This window comes from Carassius auratus, chromosome 33, assembly GCF_003368295.1.
Source record: "Carassius auratus strain Wakin chromosome 33, ASM336829v1, whole genome shotgun sequence".
NCBI classification, from domain to species: Eukaryota; Metazoa; Chordata; class Actinopteri; order Cypriniformes; family Cyprinidae; genus Carassius; species Carassius auratus.
The window spans coordinates 1,222,198-1,248,632 of NC_039275.1; the positions used below are offsets into that span (position 1 = coordinate 1,222,198).

General features: G+C 36.3%; 2 protein-coding genes across 3 annotated transcripts; one reads left to right on the forward strand and one right to left on the reverse strand.

Moving 5' to 3' along the window:
• Positions 1 to 6,986: 6,986 nt before the first annotated feature.
• Positions 6,987 to 16,561, forward strand: LOC113052669 (hippocampus abundant transcript 1 protein-like). Of its 2 annotated transcripts, none has more exons than XM_026217065.1 (12): positions 6,987 to 7,164; positions 8,367 to 8,462; positions 9,142 to 9,204; positions 9,325 to 9,452; positions 10,139 to 10,253; positions 10,905 to 11,123; positions 12,825 to 12,938; positions 13,332 to 13,403; positions 13,488 to 13,600; positions 13,695 to 13,792; positions 15,063 to 15,211; positions 15,289 to 16,561. In XM_026217065.1, the coding sequence occupies exons 1-12, from the start codon at positions 7,144 to 7,146 to the stop codon at positions 15,502 to 15,504; spliced, it is 1,404 nt and encodes a 467-aa protein (XP_026072850.1). In that variant the 5' UTR covers positions 6,987 to 7,143; the 3' UTR covers positions 15,505 to 16,561. The 2 variants fall into 2 exon arrangements, with proteins under 2 accessions (XP_026072850.1, XP_026072851.1); XM_026217066.1 differs by having other exon boundaries at positions 8,370 to 8,462.
• LOC113052670 (leucine-rich repeat-containing protein 2-like) lies at positions 15,544 to 24,884 on the reverse strand. The gene is given in 11 exon segments (XM_026217067.1): positions 15,544 to 17,930; positions 19,432 to 19,556; positions 19,893 to 20,045; positions 20,112 to 20,245; positions 20,247 to 20,258; positions 20,343 to 20,479; positions 21,114 to 21,270; positions 21,356 to 21,411; positions 22,163 to 22,290; positions 22,403 to 22,553; positions 24,761 to 24,884. Coding segments are annotated over 10 exon segments (1,089 nt in total). The 5' UTR covers positions 22,540 to 22,553; positions 24,761 to 24,884; the 3' UTR covers positions 15,544 to 17,880.
• Positions 24,885 to 26,435: the final 1,551 nt, after the last annotated feature.

The following is a 26,435-nucleotide window of genomic DNA, read 5'->3' on the forward strand; positions in this document are numbered from 1 at the left end:
AAGAGTTTTAAATATAGGTAATTTAAAATTTAAATTGAAATATTGGTCAGTTTTGTCCGATTAAGGGATTTAAATATCTGTAATTTTGATATAGTAATAGATTTAAATATTAAAGATTAAATTTTGGTGATTGAAATTTCATTGGGTTTCTTTGTAGTAAGAGATTAAAATATAATTTGGTTTTGTTTGATTAAGAGACTTAAACATCAGTCAGTTTTGTTTGGTAAAGAGATTTAAACATTGGTTGTTTTGTTCTAGTATTACATACTGAAAATTAATTTGGCTTTGTTTGATTAAGAGATTTCAATATCGTTCGTTTTTTTAAAGAGATTTCAATATCGGTCATGTTTTTTAAAGAGATTTCAATATCAGCCAGGTCTGTTAAATTAAGATATTTAAATATTGATTGTTTTGCTCTAGTATTACATTAAATATTAATTTGGTTTTGTTCGATTAAAAGATTTCAATATCGGTTGTTTTTTTTTAAAAAAGATTTAATTACCGGTCCGTTTTGTTTGATTAAAAGATTCAAATATAATTTGGTTTTGTTCGATTAAATGGTATAAATGTCGGTCAGCTTTGATCTAGATTGAGCATAGAGATTTATATGTTGGTCAGTTTTGTTCTTGTAAGTGATTGACGGGTTGGATTGAAATGTAATTTGTGTTTCGTTCTAGTTAGAGATTAAAAATGTATGAAACAAACTGAATTTCTGCGTAAAGCAGCTCTTCAGTTCTAACACAAAAAGTTATTTATTTATCAATAGAAGTTCATATTTCATACTTGTCTTTGAATAACTGTCAGATCTGTTCTCATGATTTGATATTATGATATTTGTGCAAATGATTGTTGATATGCTAGTGGAAGATGATTTGTCCCAGCTGATTGTGAGATGCTTTGTTCAGTGCTTTAAATGAGAACACAGTTTAAACTCGCTGGATAACTGCGCATGACAGATGGATGCCACACGTGAAACAGGCCACGAGACAGAGCTTGAACCAAGATGAACATCTTCTGTAGCTCCGCCTTTCACAGACACATCAAAGCCATCTTAAAGGAAACGAGATCAAACACGCAGAGCTGTAAAACAGCAGCAATTATTATATGATGCAATCACACTTGTAGCAATACCAGGCCCAGTTGGATACGCAGTTAGAAATACATTTCATATACATTTTATCATCACATGCCAAACTGTAAAACAAACAGCTGGAAATAATCATTCTAATGTTACAAGATATCTTAGACTACATTACTATAATAAATGTGAAAGATAATTCCACAAGACACTTCAAACTGTATGTATATGCAAAACATTGTCATGATTGATGTTAAAGGCATACAGCATAAGCTTTGTATTATTGTATGGCTGCAGAGGAGGTTTGCAAAGATTATGATATGCATAAACTTACACTCTTAGAAGAAAAGGTTCTATATAGAACCTTAAAAGGTTCTATCAGGCGCTACGTATTTGGAACCCCTAAAAGGTTCTATATAGAACCCTTTCAACATAGGCTATAGTTCTGTATGGAACCTTATTTCTTTTGTCCTTTCCGGATTAAATATTTAATATAACTGACAAACATCAAGACCCTAAAATGTAAAAATGTAATTCACATAAAAAAGTCACCCATGAATACTGAAAAAAGCACACCCAAAGTGCATTTATTTATATTAACAAAAATAATTACTATTGCTGAAAGAATGCTACTGTAATTTCAAATATTCAAGGCTTTAAATGTACAAATCAACATTAAAACACCAACCATTTAAAAAAATCTCATAAATGAAGAAAATAGAGTTTCGCCTACATCTACATATTACAAAATAAGTCCATTATATAGCACTGATAAATAATGCAAATATACAGATTAATACAATTTCCCATCAGGGTTAGAATAATATCAAGTACCTCAAAACTACAAATTCATATTAATATCACTCATAAAGAATTGTAATTACAGATTCAAATTCAGATCAGCATTTCAGAATAACATCAATCACCTCATATTTACAAACCTACAGTTTTTTGTTTTTGTTTTTTGGCTTCTGGAGAGTTTAAACAGGTATTGCTCAACAAAATTCATCATGTGAGTGGTGTGCTTGGGGTATTCCACACTGAATATGAAATATTGCCTCCATCACATCCATTTCTGCGCTCACAATGTTGAAACCCTCCATATTGATGGTGGCTCTTTTTGCATGGAGGGGGTTTGAAGCTTCATGAAAAACTATAGTCGGAGTTGGCTTTACTGATTCCTGCAACATATGAATTATTTGTGAAATAACTTAGAATCTTGCATACTTTCTTCCAAACAATTAGGGATGTGACTGACTACAGTGGAAAGAGCCAATTCTAGGTTGCACACGCAACTCACAAACAATCATGACCACAGAAACTTCGTGATCAATGCAATATTCATTAATAAAATAGCTTGGATAGCATACTTAAAAACTAAAAAGCAACAATGTATCTGTTTTTGATTTAACTAAACTTGCAGCTTGATTATTGAAGAGACACTACACAAACATTATTCACAAATGCAGTTTCTCACTTTCTCTCTGTTGTTAATTTAAATATAAAAATGCTATTCGTTCAAGCTGTATCTGATTTAAAGCATGCAGAATCCTAGATCTAAAGGCCAGCTGCTAAAAAAAATGCATCAGTGATTTCTTTGCTTCCACATCTTTCATTTAAATTGTGCAAATGTTTTTGTGAAAACCTGAGCAGCCCTCTCTCAATTTTAACATCTTTGTATTTCTCCTGATATTACAAAACAACTGTCAATAAGAGTAAAACATTCTTCATTAGAACATTATTCTACAAGAGCATACATTTTTAATTAATTTTGTTATCACATTCACGGAGCTACATGCAATCAAGTGATCATGGCTGTAAATTCTTTAAAATGATGGCATCTCAAATATCTGCTCATCACAATGAATGTCATACAGTTTGGAACTCAAGTTCAGATCATTTTCTAATAATGTAGTAATGCAGAATAATGTAATATATGAGTGACTAATAGCCTAAAGAACCTTTGTTCGGGAGTTCGGACGTGTTCGCGAATCATTTGAGTCAGTTCGGGGATCGCGGATCATTTTGATCAGTTCGAGAGTTCGGAGCGCAAATAATTTGAGTCATTTCGGGAGTTCGGACGTGTTCGTGAATCATTTGAGTCAGTTTGGAGATCGCGGATAATTTTAATCAGTTCGAGAGTTCGGAGCGCAAATCATTTGAGTCATTTCGGGAGTTCGGAGTGGATCGCGAATCGAGTCAGTTCGGGATTTCGGAGCGGGCTCGCGAATCATTTGAGTCAGTTCGGGAGTTCGTAGATTTCACGAATCATTTGAGTCAGTTTGGGGATCGCGGATAATTTTGATCAGTTCGAGAGTTCGGAGCGCAAATAATTTGAGTCATTTCGGGAGTTCGGAGCGGGATTGCGAATCAGTTGAGTCAGTTTGGGGATCGCGGATAATTTTAATCAGTTCGAGAGTTCGGAGCGCGAATCATTTGAGTCATTTCGGGAGTTCGGAGCGGATCGCGAATCGAGTCAGTTCGGGATTTCGGAGCGGGCTCGCGAATCATTTGAGTCAGTTTGGGGATCGCGGATCATTTTAATCAGTTCGAGAGCGGAGCGCAAATCATTTGAGTCCGTTCGGGAGTTCGGAGCGGGTTCGCGAATCATTTGAGTCATTTTGGGGATAGCGGATAATTTGAATCAGTTCGAGAGTTCGGAGCGGGTTCGCGAATCATTTGAGTCAGTCAGAATCATAGCTGAATATGGATAGGCATTTTCAACAACAATTTAGTAGCTAGTTCTAATTACGTTTTCCACACGTGTTTAGGTGTGATATGCGAACTTGTATTTTTTGTTTTAATGAGGTGCCTTTTAACAGTATCAAGTATATTAAAAAACTAAACAAATGATGACATGATGAAGTCATACTAGTGCGTGTGCATTTTGAGTGCATTCTTTCACTGCATTATTCAGTGTATTCAAATGCATTTATGAATGCATGAATGATCACAAAATTCAAGATATGGGGGTTAGAAAATGTATCTATATAATTTTATGTAGTTAATATCACATTCTCAGAATTCGATTCACCAATGTCTTTGTGATGTTATAAAACAACTATAATGGAAATCAATATGACCTCAACAAGGTCAATGCAAAATAAATTTGAAGGCTCTAAAAAACTGTTTGATTTTATATAAGATCAGCAGCTGAAATGTCTGATAAAACATGATGAAATATAATCATATTTGGTAACAGAGACATCAGCTCCAAGCTACATGTGACAATTAACACAACACTTTTATTTAAAAGTCACTATCAATCACCACTGAGTGCTTGTAAATATTGTCATAGAATTTCCAATATTACCACCAGCTACAAATACCACTTACATTTACTACAAATAGTATTTATACTGAGTTGTAGTTATTTGCACCGTGTTCATATAGTCAATACAAGTAGTTATAAAAATAAAAAAAAACCTTCCGACAGCACAATGAAATCCTGATTTGAATCAAATGATTCGCAATACGAGATTCGAATTCATCTTCATCTTCCTTTGTAAAATCTACTAGGAATTTCTGAATTAAAACTGTTTATACACTGTTTTTTTTTCAGTGTAAAACAAATAAATGAGTTCACTTTAATGATGACAAACATAGAAAAGATGGACACATTGACAAGCAGAGGGAATCTTTATTAAGCAGCACTTAGGGTAAAGTCTAGATAAATGTTTCATACAGTAAGTCAGAAAGTCACTACAAGATAACAGATGAAACTCTCAAACAGCAAACGACCAAAAAGACACTTGAACTGAACAAGTAAAAAATATATCTTTGTGTCTGAGGACAGAAGCTCATGAGAACCAACAAAACAGTGATTCAGATAGTGAGTTTGAGACCGTTTGTGAATCTTTTTGACCGATTCATTACAGTGAATCAGTTAGAGAGTCATTTAAAAACAAATAAATTACAATGCTTTGACTGAGAGAACTGTGATACACGTGTCTGTGCCTGATAAACACACAACAGAGCTTTCAAATAATTTGCTCTACATTATGTCAGGAAATAATTAAATGCATACCGCCAGAACTTCATTAGATGTTCAGTAAGCCAGCTGTTGCTCTTAGAAGTTAATCACTAAAATGTAAATAAAAAAAGTTTTTTTTTTTTTTAATAAGATAATGTTTTTATATTTTTTATTAAATATAAAAAGTAACCAATAATGTGACAATAATAAACAATATATAATATATATATTTATTAAATATATAATATATATATATAATATATAAAATAAAAACTAAAATATAAAATATATATTAATAGTATTGTTTTTTTTCAATATATTTTTTTTATTCAAAACAATTGCTATTAAATATAAAAACTACCAAAAATGTAAAATAAATATACAAAATATAAAAGAAAATGTAAATAAATAGTATTGGTTTTTATAAGACGTAATTAAGAGAAATTGTTATTAAATATAAAAAGTAATACAAACTACCAAAATAAACTATATATAAAATATATATTTATAAAATATATACAAATTATAGAATATACAAAATAAAAACTAAAATATAAATTAATAAATATTATTGTTTTTACTAGATATATTTTTATAAAAATATATGTTTTTAAATATAAAAACTACCAAAAATGTGAAATATATGATATAAAATGGATATATAAATGGAAAAAAATACCAAACATGGGAAAATAATACAAAAATAAAATCTAATTAAAAATAAATAAATAAACAGTACTAAAATAACACTATCTCACTTCTGAGAGCTCTTTTTCTTCATGTCGGACCGGCCAGAAGACACACCACGGACAATGCTTTTAGTTCAGGTGTAACTGAAACAGCACACAGGTGTCTCTGAGGAGATGCTGATTCACACGGCTTCTGTACACACACTCCATCTGCTCCAACCACATCAATCTCTGATGATCCTCCTGGTGAACAAACACAACCGAGTGCCCTAGCTAGACAGCATTTTGAGCATGCACTAACAAAAAAAAAAGGACTAAAATGTCCGAAAACCCTGATTGAACAATAGTATTTTTCAAAAGTACTTTGGGGTAAAACCAGGCTGTTTTGTCATTTAACTGTACGACATTAAAACTTAAAAATGCTGCATTAAATCATGTGCAGAATCTTTAGAATCATAAGAATCGGCAATTGAATGAATCAGTGCGGATAAGGAATCACGTCAACATGAAAACCGGAAATGAACTACAGCAAAACACAATGTAAACACACACGAGCGCACGCACATGCAAACTTACTGCAAACTTGTGTCTTGTTGCTTTCACGCTGTTTTGACTTTAATCAACACTGCACGATTTCTACATATAAACATTCAAACTATTTCGGCAAAAGTGTGCGTCAAGATCGTGGGCACGAGCAGACTGACGCGAGCGCGCCTCATTCAATACAAACAAACACACCTGGTTTAACAAAACTCGAGTTTGTAATGGAACATTTTCTCAACAAATACATTATTTAGACCGGTTGTATTCCATGTGCTCGAATAGATCTTCGATTAGACTGATCAGTTCGTTTATATCGAAATGCAAACGTAAATCCAAAACATACAGAGCAACTGAAATCTGAATAGCTGTCTCGTTTCATGTGTTCTACACCTTAAATAACTGTAAATAATCCTGAAATCAAGTGAGAATTAATTAATTTGTGTTTCTAAACGCATACATCCATCTGTGTTTCAGATAAGTTTCAGGGTTGCCAAGTGTTTACAACAAAACCCTCCCACTTGCTACTCAAAACTTGCCAAATCGCAGCCCGGGGTTAAACCTGCACAGCTAAATACACAATTGATATTTATTCCCTTTAAATTTGCATTCCATGGTCTAAATATCACGTTATTGGTGTAGTAACTTTAACCCGCAGTGTTAAATTGCAACGCTGCTATAAAAGACTTTTATTTTGAAGTGGACTGGACTCCCGCAGACGGAAGCAGGAAGTAGGTGTTCAGGAATGTGGGTGTTAGAAAGTGAAACAGAAGAGCTGTTCGAATTAAAAACAGCCTGTTAATTAAATCCGATAAAGATGATTGAGACCTCGAACAGAATGTGAGAGTCGCGTGGGACACATCATGCTGTTCAAACACATCAGAGTGAGTGATGTCATCTCATCGCTGGTTTTATTGTTTCGGATTATAATCTGCGGGTGATAATGCGAGGGTTTTAATGTTTGTTTTAGTGTTTCTTATGATCTGTAAGATTATTATGATGTGTTTGGTTTTTTGTGTGCGTTTGTTTGTCACGTGGTTCATATAAATTATTTGTAGTATATGGTCTATATAAAGTCAGCTGTATTTGTAGTATAGTAATAGATACTCAAGTGCACTAGCTAGTGCCCTAGATAGTTCACTAGATATTCAAGTGCACTAGTTAGTGCCCTAGATGGTGCACTAGACAGCTGTATGTGTAGTGCTCTAGACTGTCAGGCGGTTCATATAAGTGAGGGTTTGTGTATTTAATCATAGTAAATGAGAGTATATAAAACCATAACAAATGTAACTCACAAACACTGTTAGTATTAACTAACAAATTCCCAGCTTTCAAATTCTGTTAGTGTTATCAAGAAATTGAAACAAATGCGTTTTTGTGATAGATCGTGCACTAGTCAGGTGACCTAGATAGTTTTTACTGTGCTAAATACTGACTATCTATCTAGTCAGGTGCGCTAGATAGACAGGTGCACTACTCAGGTGTGTATGTATAGTACATTAGACTATACTAGATAGTCAGGTGCTAGATAGTGAGGGGCACTGGATAGGGGTTTGCCAATTTCCTGGGAGCAACGCTGTCTTGAACGCTAACTACTTTAGTTTAGTTTAGTCTAGTCTATTAAATTAAATGTAATCAAATGCATTTCATTGTCGACACTCAGCTGTACACAAACACTAATATTGGACACTGTTTTTTTTTTATATAATAGTATCATTAGTCAAGTGCACTAGTTGGTGCACTAGTTAGTCAAGTGCACCAGTTGGTCAAGCGCACTAGTTGGTAGTCAACTAGTTAGTCAAGTGCACCAGTTGGTCAAGTGCACTAGTTGGTAGTCAACTAGTTAGTCAAGTGCACTAGATAGTCACTTGACTAGTAAGTCACTTGCACTAGTTAGTCAGGTGTCTGTATCTACTGCACTAGACTGGTAGCTGTATATGTAGTGCACTAGACTGTCAATGAATTAATCAAATGCATTTAATTATCTGCACTCAACTGTATTCTGTATATTTTTAAATGATATGATGTTTCAGAAACAGTAAGTCGAAACACCACTGTCAGCTGTTTTTATTGTGTTGTTGTGCAGCAGCGCAGTGTCGGCCGGCCGAAGGTGGCTCATGCCGTGGTGGTGATCTTCTTGGAGTTTTTCGCCTGGGGTCTCCTGACCACCCCAATGCTGACCGTGAGCTTTAAACACCCCTCTGAACACAGAATGGTTTTTAATAGTTTCATCTCCAGGGAGTATTATCTGCCCTCAGAATACAATACAGAAATGAACTTCATCAGCAGTGGGAAGAAAAAAAAACATATTGCATATGCATATACCGTAATAATATACATAAAACATCACATTAAACTTAATGTTTTAAAATGCATTGGAAATTATAATAAAAATAGTAATGCAATTACAAGTAAGTTGCACTATAATACATTGTTACATAGCTAAAATTACTCATCAATTGAAGAAGTGTTATTTTAATACAAAGTATTATTGCGATACTAATATCGTTTTTATTAATATTTTCATTTTAGGTAGTTTAGACATTTTTTTGCATTTTTTTTTTGTGTCTAAATCAGAAATGTTGCATTGGGACTTAGATAAAAAAACTATTTTAAATTAGTTAAATTTTTTTAAAACGTTTTTTCAAAGTAAAGTTCCAGTTTTAGTCGACTAAAGCAACCCCGATCTGAACATCATTATTGCATTAGATTTTATCATAACAGAGAAAAGAAAAACGTCTTCTGGTTTGATAATGCGCCTTCCCATAATGCATTGCAGATGTGTTCAGGAGATCATTCATGGCTAAATGCAAACAGTGAATGTGATCGGAATCTCTAGCGCTGTGTTTTCCTCGTTCCAGGTTCTGCAGATAACTTTTCCGCAGCACACGTTCCTCGTGAACGGACTCATTCAGGGCATCAAGGTGAAGCCACGTCATCTGATGCTGCATGCATTTGATGTGTTGTAATTCAGTGTTTGCTGTAGTTCTTACTGGGTTGCAGTGTGTGTGTGTGTGTGTGTGGTAACTGCGGTGTGTTTGCAGGGGTTTCTGTCGTTCATGAGCGCTCCTCTGATCGGTGCCTTGTCTGATGTTTGGGGCAGAAAGAGCTTCCTGCTGCTCACAGTGTTTTTCACCTGCGCCCCCATCCCACTAATGAGGCTCAGCCCATGGTACGCCCCGCACTTTTGTGTGTGTGTGTGTGTGTGTGTGTGTGCTATCACATGACTCTCAAGTGACTAAAGCTCTTTGGCCATGTTTAAAAGTCTGCAGCTCATTCTACAAAAAAGAGAGACAAAAAAATTTAAATGTGCTGAAAATATCTTCACTTTTAGTTCATCTGAGATCAGGATGAGTTTGTTTCTTCATCAGGTTTGTAGAAATGTAGCATTGCATCAGAGTCTCATCAATGGATGCTCTGCAGTGAATGGGTGCCGTCAGAATGAGAGTCTGATAAAAACATCACAATAATCCACAGCAGTCCATCAGTGAACATCTGGAGAAGACAAAAGATGAAACACATCCAGCATTAAGATGATTTTAACTCAGTCTATAATCCGTAATAACTCTGTTCTGGTCTGAATCAGGAGAGAAATCTGCACAGATCAAGCAGCGGTTAAACTGCTGTAAACAAATCTGTGAGAGACAACATGAGATGGACTTTTTTATTAATTATGGATGATAGACTCAGTAGCAGTAGCAGTTTTCAGCACATTTTAATATTTGTGTGCACTGTACCTTTAAAGTGCAATGCATTGGTTTAAAGATGCGACTCTTTGTTTATGTTTGATCTCGATTGATTCACCGCACCTAAAGCATAGAAGTGACGTGTTTGTGTGTTCCTGTCTCTCTTCATCAGGTGTTTCTTTGCTCTGATGTCTGTCTCGGGGCTTTTCGCTGTTACATTCTCTGTGATATTTGCGTATGTGGCTGATATTACAGAAGAGCATGAAAGAAGCACAGCGTATGGACTGGTAAGAACACCTGATTAATACACATTTATCAGTTTTATGGAGTTACATTTCCTGGTGATTTTGTACCCAAAATAGAAATGATTGTTTATTGGTGATTGATAGGATAAAGTTTTTGCCAAAAAAAAAAAAAAAAAAAAAAAAATATATATATATATATATATATATATATATATATATATATATATATATATATATATATATATATATATATATATTTATGCATTTAGCAGACGCTCTCTCTCTCTCTCTCTCTCTCTCTATATATATATATATATAATTTTTTTATTTTTTATTTATTATTATTAATTTTTTTTTGGCAAAAACTTTATGCGTTTTACGTTTGCATTTTATTCTCTCAAAGAAATCAGGCATGAAATGTGAAAATGGGCTGATGATTGGTCCAATAGTGATAATCTGGCTCAGATTCAGACAGAAATCATGTGTTTGTGGTGTTTTTCTGCTGAGAATACAAGACTAATTCACCACACAAATTATTGTAAAAACAAGACTACTCTGAAATGCGTCATATTTAGTGAGAAAGTGTGAGTTGACACTATTTTTGGGTTGGATTTCATTCAGGCGATACGATGCAGGTCGGTGAGGTTTTGTCTCTGGATCTCGTCCTGCTCACAGTATTGTCTTGGGTTTCAGGTGTCTGCGACGTTTGCGGCGAGTTTAGTGACGAGTCCGGCGATAGGAGCGTTCCTGTCCCTGCGCTACGGAGACAGTGTGGTGGTTCTTCTGGCCACCGTCATCGCTCTGGCTGATATTCTGTTCGTCCTGCTGGTGGTCCCCGAGTCCCTGCCGGACAAGATGAGACTGACCTCGTGGGGTTCACCCATTTCCTGGGAGCAGGCCGATCCTTTCGCTGTGAGTTTTATATATACGCTTTATCTTGAGCGCTAGCTAGCACTAGATAGTCAAGTCAAGTGCACTAGATAGTCAAGTGCACTAGTTAGTCAAGTGCACTTGTTAGTGCACTAGCTAACTGAATTTGCACTAGCTAACTGTATTTGAAGTTAGCTAGATAGTCAAGTGCACTAACGAGTGCGCTTGACAATCTAGTGCACTTGACTATCTAGTGCATTAAATAGACTGTCAGCTTTCAAATTCAGTTAGTATCATCAAGAAATTTAATTTATAGTGCACAAGACTGTCAGCTGTATGTGTAGTCCACTAGACTGTCAGGTGCACTAGTAAGGTATGTATATATAGTGCACTAGACTGTCAGCTGTATGTGTAGTCCACTAGACTGTCAGGTGCACTAGTAAGGTATGTATATATAGTGCACTAGACTGTCAGCTGTATGTGTAGTCCACTAGACTGTCAGGTGCACTAGTAAGGTATGTATATATAGTGCACTAGACTGTCAGCTGTATGTGTAGTCCACTAGACTGTCAGGTGCACTAGTAAGGTATGTATATATAGTGCACTAGACTGTCAGCTGTATGTGTAGTCCACTAGACTGTCAGGTGCACTAGTAAGGTATGTATATATAGTGCACTAGACTGTCAGCTGTATGTGTAGTCCACTAGACTGTCAGGTGCACTAGTAAGGTATGTATATATAGTGCACTAGACTGTCAGCTGTATATGTAGTGCACTAGACTATCAGGTGGTTCATATAAGTGATGGCTTGTATTTAACCCTTTACCTTTCTCTTCTAAGGCTAGTTTGATAGTGATTGAAACACACGTGTATAGTTCTTTATCATCTGTCATTTGCCCAGCTAGTGTTGTTTCTGCTGTTTATATAGTCAGCTGTATGTGTAGAGCACTAGACTAGATAGTGCACTAGGGGAACTAGATTGGGCTTTGCCCATTTCCTGGGAGAAGACCGATCCTTTTGCTGTGGGTTACATATTTTAGGGTTTTATATACTCTCTTGAATGCTAACTGTTGAGGGATACCTTTAGTTTAGTCTAGTGATGCACCAACATTAGTAATTAATTAATTATTCAAATGCATTTAATTATCAACACATGACTGTCTAGTGCACTACACATACAGCTGACAGTCTGGTGCACTATATATACATACCTTAGTAGTGCACTTGACTATCTAGTGCACCTAACTTGATGATAATCAATTAATTAATCAGATGCATTTAGTTATCAACACTCAGCTCTATACAAACACTTAAATTGCGCACAAAACAGTTTTTTATTGTTTACATGAAATAATGATGTTTTAGAAACAATAAATCAGAAGACAGGTTAGTTAAAAATATGATGAATGTGTAATATAGTGCAAATAGTTTTCTTTTACTATGAAACGAAGTCTCAACTTTCAAATTCTGTTAATGTTATCATGAAATGTCAACAATGTGTTTTTGTAATAGTCAAGTGCACTAGGTAGTGCACTAGGTAGTGAAGTGCACTAAACTGGCACTAAATAGTCAGGTACACTAGATACATTAAAAAGCCACAAAAAACTCAAATTTCATGATAAAATAATTCCTTATAGCCAGTGATTAGCCACATATAGATATTGTCACAGTAATCCAACATGCAAAGATGTACAGATGCTGTCAGTTGCTGTGAAAGTGGTGTGTGTGTGTGTGTGTGTGTTAGTCTCTGAGGAAGGTGGGGAAAGACTCCACAGTGCTGCTGATCTGTGTCACCGTCTTCCTGTCGTATCTCCCCGAGGCCGGGCAGTACTCCAGCTTCTTCCTCTATTTGGGACAGGTACGTGTTACGAAACCCATTTCACTTCTGCAGTGCGCTGTGTGTCAGAGTAGAACCGAGAATCTAACAGGAAGTCAGTGTAAACTGACCGTTTAATTCCTTTCATATTTAATGTATTTTAGTCAATAGTCAAGTGCACTAGGTAGTGCCCTTGGTAGTCAAGTGCACTAGGTAGTGCACTTGGTAGTCAAGTGCACTAGGTAGTGCACTCGGTAGTCAAGTGCACTAGGTCAAGTGAGTAGTAAATTGAGAGGTCAAGTGCATCAGATGCATTAAAGAGCCACAAAAACATTTATTTAATGCATTCCGCAGCTGTTCTGAACACTGAAGCTGACCCATTCTTTAAAGCATGAAGTCCTAAAGAACTTGCATTCACTTTGCGTCATGTTTCAGGTCATTAACTTCTCGTCCGAAGCGATTGCAGGGTTTATTGCGATGGTGGGAATCCTGTCCATCGGAGCACAGGTACAGACCTTCAGCTCCACACACTCGTTTCTGAGATGATATACAGCTTCTTTAAGAATCATTGAGCTTGATTATCATTTGCAGACGTTACTGTTAAGCGTTCTGATGAAGAAGATTGGGAATAAAAGCACCGTTCTGCTGGGACTGGGGTTTCAGTTGCTCCAGCTGGCCTGGTACGGCTTCGGCTCTGAACCATGGTGAGGAGGAGGAGGAGGAGGAGGAGGAGGAGAGGAACGGGAGCTCTGTTGTGAGGCGTGGGCTTTAACATAACTCTGTGTTTGTTGAGCGCAGGATGATGTGGGCGGCCGGTGCCGTCGCTGCCTTGTCCAGCATCACCTTTCCTTCTGTGAGCGCGCTGGTGTCTCGATGCACGGATCCCGACCAGCAGGGTGAGACGCCAAACTCATCCATACTGCACTAAATCAGCACCTTCCTCCGGGGTTTTGTCTTGTTTTGAGATGCAAATGTCTTAAATCGAGATGCATTTACTTAAAATATTAACCTGTTTTTGTTGACTAGGTAGTCAAGTGCACTAGGTAGTCAAGTGCACTAGGTAGTCAAGTGCACTAGGTAGTGAAATCTAGATAGTGCACTAGGTAGTGAAATCTAGATAGTGCACTAGGTAATCAAGACACCAAACTCATCATACTGCACTAAATCATCACCTTCCTCCGGGGTTTTCTCTTGTTTTGCAATGCAAATGTCGAAAGATTTTTAAATCAAGATGCATTTACACGAGAAGCAATGTGACTTGAGATATTAACTTTAGCATTTTTGAAAAATGCATGAAAATGTATGATTAAAGGAAGTAAAAAATCTGTATGTAGGGTCAGAAAAAGACATTGCAATCACAGATGCTGAATAAATGCAATTTATTGTTTGTATTTTCACAGGTTCAGCTTTTGAGAGAAGCTGCTTCTTGTAATGTGAAGAGTGTGTTTGTTTATATGATAAATGTGTGACCCTGGAGCACAAAAGCAGTCTCAAGTCTCTGGGATATTTATAGCATTAGCCAGAAATACATTGTATGAGTCAATTATAGATTTCATTAGGATATTAAGTAAAGATTACATTCAATGAAGATATTTTGTACATTTCCTACCGTAAATATATCAAAACTTAATTTGTGACTAGTAATATGCATTGCTAAGAACTTCATCTGAACAACTTTAAAGATGATTTTCCATTTGGAAAACATGCACTGAAAAAATGACTTTTTAAATATGTAAGATATCAAATCTGTTTTATTGAAAAATGCATATGAAAAGATTTGCCAATGGGGAAAAATCTAATCGTAATTCCAACAAGAAAACAAGATTTTTCATTTATTTTATTTTTATCTTCTCATTTTAAGGATACCTCACTTAAATTAGATGCATTTCTTAATGTGTTCAGTCATCTTGTTTCTCAAGTAATTATATCTTGATTTAAGAATGTTGAGATATTTGTACTGTAAAAAAAGGATTTGCATGCATGATTCATTATTTTTAAATTTGAATTGTTTTTTTCTTTTAATGTCAAACTAAATAGATGCATATCTGTTTACTGGTATATATGTATAAATCATGCACACCAATAATTATAAGTGTCTGTGTGTGTGTGTGTCTGTCTGTCTGTCTATGTCTGTGTGTGTTTGTTTGTGTGTGTGTGTGTGTTCAGGAGCGGTTCAGGGCATGATCACAGGAATCCGAGGTCTGTGTAATGGACTCGGTCCGGCTCTGTTCGGATTCATCTTCTTCCTCTTCAACGTGGAGCTGAAGGAGCTGAGCCCCGTGGAGCAGAACCCCGTCACGCCGGACACTGAGGAGGTCAGACGGGCAGAAATCACTCTGGATCAAGTCTTTGTTTCTGTCTCTCTGTACAGTGCTTGTCTTCTGTCTTCCAGAAGCGTGTGATTCCTGGTCCTCCGTTCCTGTTCGGAGCGTGCACGGTTCTTCTGGCTCTGCTGGTGGCGGTGTTCATTCCCTCTCAACACGCTCCGGCCGTGCAGACGTGTAACACGCGTGTGATGATGGAGTCTGCGATCAGCGTCACGGAGAACGGATCTGTTCCTGTGAGCGACGAAGACAACGAGCCTCTTTTACAGGACAGTAGTTTATAAGCCCAACAGGATGGCTTTTATTCCAGCGGTGTTGTCTGACAAAGCTTTTTTTTTGTTTTTATCCTTCGGTCTTTGAAAGCGAATGTGCCTTCTCCATATTTCGGCTTACAGTGCAAAACATCAAGTTCTCCCGCAGAACAAAACCCTTTTAATTGAGATTAATATTGTTCAGTTCAGGTTTATTTGTAGCACTTTTAATGATGCAAATGAAACGTTACAATATATGTTTCTGTTTATACAAGATCTTGTTTTCTGAACAATTTATGCTTCAAACAAGAATAAATGTCTGCTAATGGGTCGAAAAAATTATCTAGTTTCTTCCTTTGGATTAAGTTAATTTTTTGCCAGCTATTTGTTCTTGTTTCAAGCATAAACTCACTTTATTTCTCATGTGTCTTAATTTAAAAATCTTTAGACATTTGTTTTGGAAATCGTCTAAAATGATGTGCTGCCGTGTATCTGAATGTAAACTGTAGTTCTTTACTATATTACTGATGAACTTTATCTTATACAGACTGCAATAATAATAATGTCCTCGTGGTTAGTTAGTTAAGAGCATTTAAACACGCAGTGCACATACAGCCAGAGCGCAGTCTTTCTTTTAAAGAGAAACGGCACAAAACAGACATAAGCGTTGTCTTTAGGTCATAGGTTAATTATTACGACGAAATCGTATTTAATCTGTAACTCATATATGAGCACCAGCTACTCAACACAGAGCTGCTACCTCACAGTCACACACAGACTTGATTTAAAGGAAGAGTTCGGACGAAATTGGAAAAATATCCTCAGTCTCAGTTCATCAGAGATCAGGATGAGTTTGTTTCTTCATCAGGTTTGGAGAAATGTAGCACTGCATCAGTGTCTCATCAATGGATGCTCTGCAGTGAATGGGTGCCGTCAGAATGAGAGTCCAAACAGATGATAAAAACATCACAATAATCCTAGATAGTCAAGTGCACTAGGTAGTCAAGTGCACTATATAAAAAAGTGAAAGTGAAAAAAAATATAGTGCACTATGTAGTCAAGTGCACTAGGTAGTCAAGTGCACTAGATAGTTTTTTTTTTTTTTCATCTTTTGTCTTCTCCAGATGTTAACTGATGGACTGCTGTGGATTATTGGGATGTTTTTATCAGACTCTCATTCTGACGGCACCCATTCACTGTAAAGCATCCATCGATGCAATGCTACATTTCTCCAAACCTGATGAAGAAACACACTCATCCTGATCTCTGATGAACTGAGAGTGAGTACATTTCCATTTTTGGCCTGAACTCTTCCTGTAACATTTAATGTTTCTGTGTTGCTGATGTCCTGAAATAATTCCCAGAGGACCGAATCAAATGTTTTTAAACTAGCTTTATTGATTTATCATTGCTTTCTCTCACTGACTTTCCTTATTTTGTTTTATTTTATTTTTGCATGTTAAAATCGGAGTAAAACAATTCTCAAAGTTCATTACGCAGTATGCAGCAGATTATATAATTGACTGCATTTTATCATGTAACAAACAGCAGCAATATCAGCCTAAATCAATGAGGATTTCTGCTTTATCATGCACATTTGATGTTTTTGAGCAAAGGAAACGTTTCATTTGCCAATTCTGGAGACGTGAATATGATGCATACTTGAAAATGATGTGATGTGATTCTCTTTATGCAATCGGTGCTGTAGATCAATGCACACTGACTCCAGAACATCTTAACCCCTCTAAAGTTATTTTACGTGTTTCCCGATGAACTGCACTTTGTTTTTTTACTGATATTTCAGCTCTCGGTGCCATTCTTCATGTCTATGCAGCCATTCCTTTGAAGACTGGTTTGTAGATGCCTTCTGACGAGATTTTATCGATGCATTTAATGCACATTGCTACAAGTGTTCGTTGAGATATTCATTGATTTAATGTTTCAATAAACCACTTCATATTCCAGGATTGCATTTTTATTGTTTCACACTCTGACAGAGAAATGCACGTTTGCATGTTGATTTATGGCTGAAGGCAAAATAGGAAAATTAACTGCAATAAATTAAAACGGCACTCTTATAAAACATTGACTTCCAGACAGAAAAAGGTTCAACGTCATGCTGTGAAACATTTTGGTCACGTCAAACAAACTAAACAACGGAAATCTTCACAGAAAACCAAATCAAAATGTGTTCGGGATGCAGTCAAAAAAAAAAAAACTTCAATAATAGTAAACGCAGCAACAAAAGAAACCTTCAGATACTGACAGCTTCTCAGTGTAACCTGCATCTTAGTTCTAACTGAACTCGGAATGAACAAACGAATAAACAGACTCCCGTGGAAGTGTTTCAAACACACTGATTTCAATCCGTGGCATCTTTCGAGTCGTGAAGCAGACGTTGATCTGGTTCTACAGCAGGCAGCTCAGAGAGACTTTAGTGGTGTACAACGGCTGAGCGTCTGAAAAACAGTCATTTGAGGAACAATTAGCTTCAGATTCATATCTGGAAATGATGCATAAACCGTCTTCCAAATGAACTGAGCAGCTTTGTATGATGCTATCATTGTGTACTTGATGCACTGAAAAAAATGGGTTTGCATTCACTTTGAAACTGCTAGTAAATTTCACTAGTAACATTAAAATAAACATGCAGTTTTCAAGAAGAAAGACCACGTTCTTGTAAAAAGTACTTCAAGTACACGACTAGTTAAAAAAAATTGGCTTCATCAAACAAGAAGCTGAACTGAAATTTTTATTATGATGACAGGTAGAGGAATTTACTGAACTGATTTTATATAAAAATAAAAATACTATTAAAAAAAATTCAATTTTTTTTTTTATAATTCATTATATATACAGTACAGACCAAAAGTTTGGAAACATTACTATTTTTAATTTTTTCGAAAGAAGTTTCTTCTGCTCATCAAGGCTGCATTTATTTGATCAAAAATACAGAAAAAAACAGTAATATTGTGAAATATTATTACAATTTAAAATAATAGTTTTCTATTTGAATATACTTTAAAAAATAATTTATTCCTGTGATGCAAAGCTGAATTTTCAGCATCATTCCTCCAGTCTTCAGTGTCACATGTAACATCAGTCGATCACATGATCATTTAGAAATCATTCTAATATTCTGATTTATTATGAGTGTTGGAAACAGTTCTGCTGTCTCATATATTTGATCAATAAAAGGTTCAAAAGAACTGCATTTATTCAAAATTAAATAAAAAATTCTAACAATATATATTCTTTACTATCACTTTTTATCAGTTTTAACACATCCTTACTGAATAAAAGTATTGATTTTATTTTTTAAAAAGAAAGAAAAAAAATTCCTGACCAGTAGTGTATATTGTTATTACAAAATATTTATATTTTAAAAACATAGCTTCTTTCTTTTTTTTTTTTTCCTTTTTATTCATCAAAGTATCCTTAAAAAGTATCACGTTCTGAAAAAATATGAAGCAGCAGAACTGTTTCCAACTTTGATAATGAATCATCATATTAGAATGATTTCTAAAGGATCATGTGATAATGATCCTAAAAATTCAGCTTTGCATCACAGAAATAAAAGATAATTTAAAGAATAATACATTTAAAAACTATTATTTTAAGTTGAAATAATATTTCACAATATTACTGTTTTTTCTGTATTTTTGATCAAATAAATGCAGGCTTGATGAGCAGAAGAAACTTCTTTGAAAAACATAAAAAATAGTAATGTTTCCAAACTTTTGGTCTGTATATATATATATATATATATATAAAGTATAATTTAATTTATAAAATATAAAATGCTATTTATTATTTCTGTGTGTATAAGTGCTGTCAGATGGTTGATGGTTGATCACATAACACGTGTACTGTGTATATTTACGGTGTATATATTAATACACATGCATTTATACATTTAAGAAAAATATATAAATTAATTATATATATATATATATACACCTCTGTCTTGAAGGGTTTGGATGTACGTCTTCATGAACTCTTTGTCGCGCCCCTCCTGAGCTTCTGAGTCCATGCTCATGTCTTCATTCTCAGGGTTGATTGGATTGTCGTATAATCGGATTAATCTGGAACAGAAACAAAGGAGATCAGTGCTGCTTTAGAAAGTCCTCTCAGGATTTTGGAGAGAGGCTCGAGCTTTACACTCAGAATATAAAAATGTAAACATTTATTTAAAACAAGCCCCTAAAAAGACCCTGTGCGCGGACTGGTGTGTCAAGTTTGATGAAAAGAGTTTCTCGGGGGAATGCAATAGTTTTTAAAGATGACACAAAGGTTTCTAAAGAGAACGCAGAAGTTTTTGGAAGAGAGTAGTGAGCAAACACATTTCTTGGAGGAATGCTTTACTTTTACAAGAGAATGCAAAAGCATCAAAATAACATTTTTGTAGGGTTGGCACTTACTTGATATTAGGGCTGTCGATTAACTGTGACGGGATGCTGTACAGCTCGTCTGCGCTGATGATCAGCATCTTCAGATGCATCAGATTCGTCACAGTCATCGGCACGTGTCGCACTTTGTTTTTGTGAAGGAACAGCGTCTCCAACGCTTCGAGCCTGATGAGGAGCAGGTTCATAGTGTACGAACAGATGATTATGAACAGCAATACTGCAAACACACACCTGTCAATGTCCTCGGGCAGGTCTTTGAGTCTGTTGTTGCTGATATCCAAACACTTCAGGCTTTCCATGCGCAGCACGCAGACTGGAATACTGGCAAACTGATTTTCTGCTATGTCCAAGTGCTTCAGTTTTTTTGAGATTGCTCAGCTGGAAAAGGAATAATGCACACAAAAAGGTGTGTTAACTAAAGGAATTCGTGCAGGAGAACACATTTTATATCTGGCGTCGCACCTCGAAGGGAAGCTCGGCCAGGTTTCCGTTTGCGGTCATCTCTAATCGCTCCAGATTCTCACATCCTCCGAGTTCAGGTGGAATGGTTAACAGTTTATTATAATTCACACGTAATTCCCTGAGGTTGATCAGTTTCCCTGTGAAAGACAATATTATGTTTGCATTGTATTTCTGAGATTGGGGTTATGATCAGAGACTGTAAAAAAAAATATGGAAGTAGTGTCCGTGACGTCACCCATAGACTCCTCAATAGCGGTTTTTTACTGTCTATGGTTTTGAAGCCTAAAGTCTGCAGAGCGGGCCGTCGCCATCTTGGCAGCGCGTCACCGCGCGACTCTCCCGGATAATCGAAAATGGGCAAAAAGGCGGGAGCTGATTGCTGAAGCCGCGCCCACCTAGCGCGACGGCATTGTCAGCAGCGGCACCTGTAACTCAAGTGGCCACGCCCTTAATTATGGCAGAACTTTAAGGCTTAATATAATTTAAACGGATGAGTTGTAAAACAATTCACAATTCACAGTTGTCATGAAGGGCAAAATTAGCAATATAGACCAAAATCATTTTTTGAACCAGGCTGTAAACGTTTTTTTCTGCTGTAAAGTTGGGCATTTTAACATGAGGAGTCTATGGGACTGACTCTCTTCTGCAGCCAGCCTCAAGCGGCCAGTCGATGAATTGCAGTTTTAGTCACTCCCTTATTGACCTCACGAGAGAGAGCGCGAGGTTGCCACTCGGTTATGAATTTGGTATTTCAGGCTTGGTGACTCTGACCTATTTCACGAGGAAGCTTCGTCAGTCCGTTTTTCGGGACGTCCAGCACTTGCAGATCCACAAATGCCTCGATGTAAGTGGGAATCTCGGGAATCCTGGTCCCATGGATGTGCCATTCCTTGAGATAAGTCATGTACTGAAGATCTTCAGGTAATTTCTGCAGATCACAATCACAGCTGGATTACGGACAGCACAAATGCATTTGAAAAAACATCTTTGATGAAGCTTTTTCAGGTGGTTACCATCCATTTTTTCCCGTTCAACTCAAAAATGAACTTCTTGTTGTCTGCGTCATTGTCTGGATGAGAGACAGACAGAGGTCAGATTCAACAGGAATATTGTTTCACGAGATTTTGACGAATTAAAATTCAACATGCATATTTGTACAATAATCATTAAAAACAAGGAAATAGGAAATTTATGGCATGTGCTAGAACATCAAGTAAAATGTGCACTAGAAAACAAAATGTGCAGAAAATTTTTAAACATTTTATGCCACAATATTATCACAATATTCTTTAACTGACATCACAGAACTAAAAATTCTAAAATAAAACAAAAAGTAAAATTTTAACCCAAAACAATAATAATTATAAAATAATACAAAATCTGTATCAATGAAACTACTTATGTATACAAGTATATTTATGTGACCATTATCCAAGATCAAAGAACTAAAAATGTATTTAATCTTAAAACAAAAATAGTAAACGAATAAAAAATGTAAACATTTACTTAAAATAACTTGTTTACCTACCTGTAACGTGATATTTACAACAACAACAACAACAAAACGTAATATGTGATATTAAAATAAATACAAATATTTTATTAAAATCAAAAATAAAATATAAAATGAAACACTTAAATATATAAATATTTTATGTTTATCTTAATGTCATGATGTGAAAATCAGATCTTTTTATCTTAAATTATAAATCTCGGGCTCTGTGTGTTAGGGTTAAGGCTTAACTTATGTTATTCGATTTCATCAGGTGACGTCATCACTGAAAGTATTCAGTATTTGGGTTTGTTGTTTAGTGCATCACCTGTGTTCTCGGTGGGCTGGATGTGTATTTGTCCGAGCGTGGATCTCTCCAGGTAACACTGCAGCGCCGTGACCTCCGCGCTCTTCAGCTTCCTGCACGCGATGCGATACTGCCACTGCTGATCCACCCTGCACACACACATCTGCTCACATTAACAGTTTGCTTTTGAACGGAACACAAGCCGTTTTTCTATCCGTCTGGATCAGGTGTGTTTGTGTGTTAAGTCATCCTCATCCTCACTTGGCCAGAGCACTTTTACTGATGCGCTCTTCCTCCTTCTTCTGCCGCTGTCTGTACTTCTTCACTCGTCCCTCCCACAGCTGTCGGATCAGAGAGAGGTCGTACACGGGAATGTCAGTGATCCTGTCCGCCTTCATGATGGGAACTGATGCTGAGGAACAGACAAACCGTATGTGAACCACACACACACACACACACACACACACACACACACACACACACACACACAGAGAGACACACACAGACACACAAAGAGACACACAGACACACACATGTTTGTTTTTGTGTAAAGTGTGTTCATCCCATAGGTGTAATGGTTTATATTCTGTACAAACTGTATATTCCATGTCCCTTCACCAACCCTACACCTAACCCTAACCCTCACAGGAAACTTTGTGCATTTTTACTTTCTCAAAAAAACTCATTCTGTATGATTTATAAGTGTTTTGAAAAATGGGGACATGGGTTATGTCCTCATAAGTCACCCTCTCCTTGTAATACCTGTGTCATACCCATGTCATTATACACACACACACACACACACACACACACACACACAGAGACACAAACACACACAAAGACACACACAGAGACACAAACTCACACACAGAGACACACACAGAGACACACACCACACACACACACACACAGACACACACAGAGACACAAACACACACACAGACACACACAGAGACACACACACACACACACACACACACAGACACACACAGAGACACACACACACAGACACACACACAGACACACACAGAGACACAAAGACACACACAGAGACACACAAACACACACACAGAGACACAGACACACACAGAGACACACACAGAGACACAAACACACACAGACACACACAGAGACACACACACACACACACAGACACACACAGAGACACACACAGAGACACACACACACAGACACACACAGACACACACAGAGACACACACAGAGACACAAACACACACAGACACACACAGAGACACACACACACACAGAGACACAAACACACACAGACACACACAGAGACACACACAGAGACACACACACACAGACGCACACAGAGACACACACACACACACAGACACGCACAGAGACACACACACACACACACAGACACACACAGAGACACAAACACACACACAGAGACACACACACACACACATACACAGAGACACACACACACAGACGCACACAGAGACACACACACTCTCACACACGTGCACACACACACAGACACACACAGAGACAAACACACACAGACACACACAGAGACACACACACACACACAGACACGCACAGAGACACACACACACACACACACAACACAGACACACACAGAGACACAAACACACACACAGAGACACACACACACACACACATACACAGAGACACACACACAAACAGACACACACAGAGACACACACACACACATATACACAGAGAAACACACACAAACAGACGCACACAGAGACACCACACACACACACACACACAATATACACAGAGACACACACACTCACACACACAACACACACACAGACACAGAGACACACACACACAGACACACACACACACACTCTCTCATACACACACACACAGAGACACACACACAGACACACACAGAGAGACACACACAGACACACACAGACACACACATACACACACTCTCCTCATACACACACACACACACAACTGATCTACAATGCAAAAAAATCTGTTTGCTATTCAGTGTTTATGTGTTTCCAGGTCAAATATCTATACATGGTAAAATAAACAATGTTTTCTTGAAAGCCAAATTACTTAAGATATGAAGTCCTGTTTTCTAAAGAAAAAAAAGCTAAATTAATTGAGCTTATATATCTACCAATAGAGTCAGAAAAATGATCGCGTTTTCCTTTTGAATTAAGCTGATTTCTCTGACCCCATTGGCAGATATTTGTTCTTGTTTTAAGCAAAAACTTACTTCATTTTAATTGCATTTTTTTTCAGTAAACAAGTTGTTTCGGTTTCTCAAGTATTTTAACAATCTTTTTAGACATTCGTACGGGGAAAAAAAAATCCTGAGTAAAACCATATCTGCAGTGTTTGATGATAGAGGTAATGTACATTTTTACTGCTCTCTAAAATAAAAACTGTGTTTCTCAGGGGTCAGATGTTAATATGAGACGTTTAGCAGTTTCCCAGCAGGAATCATGTTGTCGCTCGTCTATCATCATAGATGTTTATGACTCCGTTTGACCTCCAGCCCATGAAGAGTCACCCCAGTTTAACCCCAGAACTACACACACAGACTTAACACATGGTTAACCTTCATGAAAAATGCATTAATAAGCAGATTTTCTTTACCTGTGTCTGCGAGCAGCTCCTCTGCGCTTCTTTCCAGGTTTATCTGCTTGTTTACAGCTCTACTGTATTTAGAACAAGCTGCTATTTTTACAGCGTGTGATTTGATTCCTCGTGTCACGGCGTCTGGACGCTTCCACATGTTTCACACTATCACACACACTGATCCGTAAATGACTCCCGATGACATAACACACACCTGCATTCACACATATAGCCTATTGTTCTTGAAATAAAGCAAGCATGACCTTTATCTGAAGGGTCGTGACCTCAGAAATGTGCCACATGTTGACCTTCCCTCGCATTACACACATTATCAGACGCCCATGGTTAATAAATCTTTAATAAATTGTTAATAAATCTTTATTAATATCAGCTCAAGTCACATTTATCTTTGTAGCACTTTATACAAAACTCTTTCAAAGCAGCTTCACAGAAATAAACCGACACAATTTTAAAAGGTTTTAAAAGTTATATGAATCTAAGAACATAACACCCTTAATGTTCTTATAACTTTAATAATATTTGATATACGTTCTCATAACTTTGTTCTCAGAACAACGCACTCAAAACATCCTCATGATGTCCTTTGTACTTGGTCAACATTCTCAGAAACGTTTTTGTAACCTTTAAATAACGTTCTAATCACGACACGACATTTTAACGTTCTTAGAATGTGAAAAATAAATGTTCAAATAACATATTTGGGGAAAATAATCTGTGTTAAGGGTTAAAGTATGTAATGTGATTACTTTTTTCAAGTAACTAGTAAAGCAAAATAAGTAACACTTTGTTACTTTGTTTCTCATGTTTTCTCCTGTCCTCATGTTGAGAGAGTTACTTTTGAAACGAGTAACGCAATATTGTAACACATTACTTTTAAAAGTAACTTCCCCAACACTGGAGAAAATACGTATACGGGACGCCTACGTTGACTACTATATTACAATCAAATTTAATCTTGACAAACTATATATCGTTGGAAAGGTCTAAGACTCCCAAATATATATTATACCAATATGTTTTGTTAAAAATTATGTAGGAAAAGTAATAGATGAATTTATGACAAGAGTGCACCCTCAGAAATCTACATTACAAAAGGAGCTTTGACCTTTGTTTAAAAAAAAGACTTCCTTGTTGCCTTTTTCTCTATCACTTTTTAGAAATCATCAGAAGTTATACATCACTTGAAAACATAAAATCTCAAAATTCATCCTTTAACCTGATAACTGTCACTCATGTTTTTGAAGAAAGACTTGAATGTGCATGATACAAACCTAAATTTTTATAATTCATGACTGAAAACATTTTGTAACATGATTTTGATGTGCCATTTACATGGTAATGCAATGTCTGATTTTAAAATGGGTTTTTAAGGATGAATTTTGAGATTTTATGTTTTCAAGTGATATATAACTTCTGATGATTTCTAAAAAGTGATAGAGAAAAAGGCAACAAGGAAGTATTTTTTTTAAACAAAGGTCAAAGCTCCTTTTGTAATGTAGATTTCTGAGGGTGCACTCTTGTCATAAATTAATCTATTACTTTTCCTACATAATTTTTAACAAAAAATATTGGTAAAATATATATTTGGGAGTCTTAGACCTTTCAAACGATATATAGTTTGTCAAGATTAGATTACATTTGATTGTAAAATAGTATAGTCAGCGTTGGTGTC

Coding starts and splice junctions, on each gene's coding strand:
- LOC113052669 (XM_026217065.1), top strand. CDS start 7,144: ATGCTGTTCAAACACATCAGA. Junction 9,453..10,138: donor CTAATGAGGCTCAGCCCATG/GTACGCCCCGCA, acceptor TCTCTTCATCAG/GTGTTTCTTTGCTCTGATGT. Junction 13,404..13,487: donor TCCTGTCCATCGGAGCACAG/GTACAGACCTTC, acceptor TATCATTTGCAG/ACGTTACTGTTAAGCGTTCT.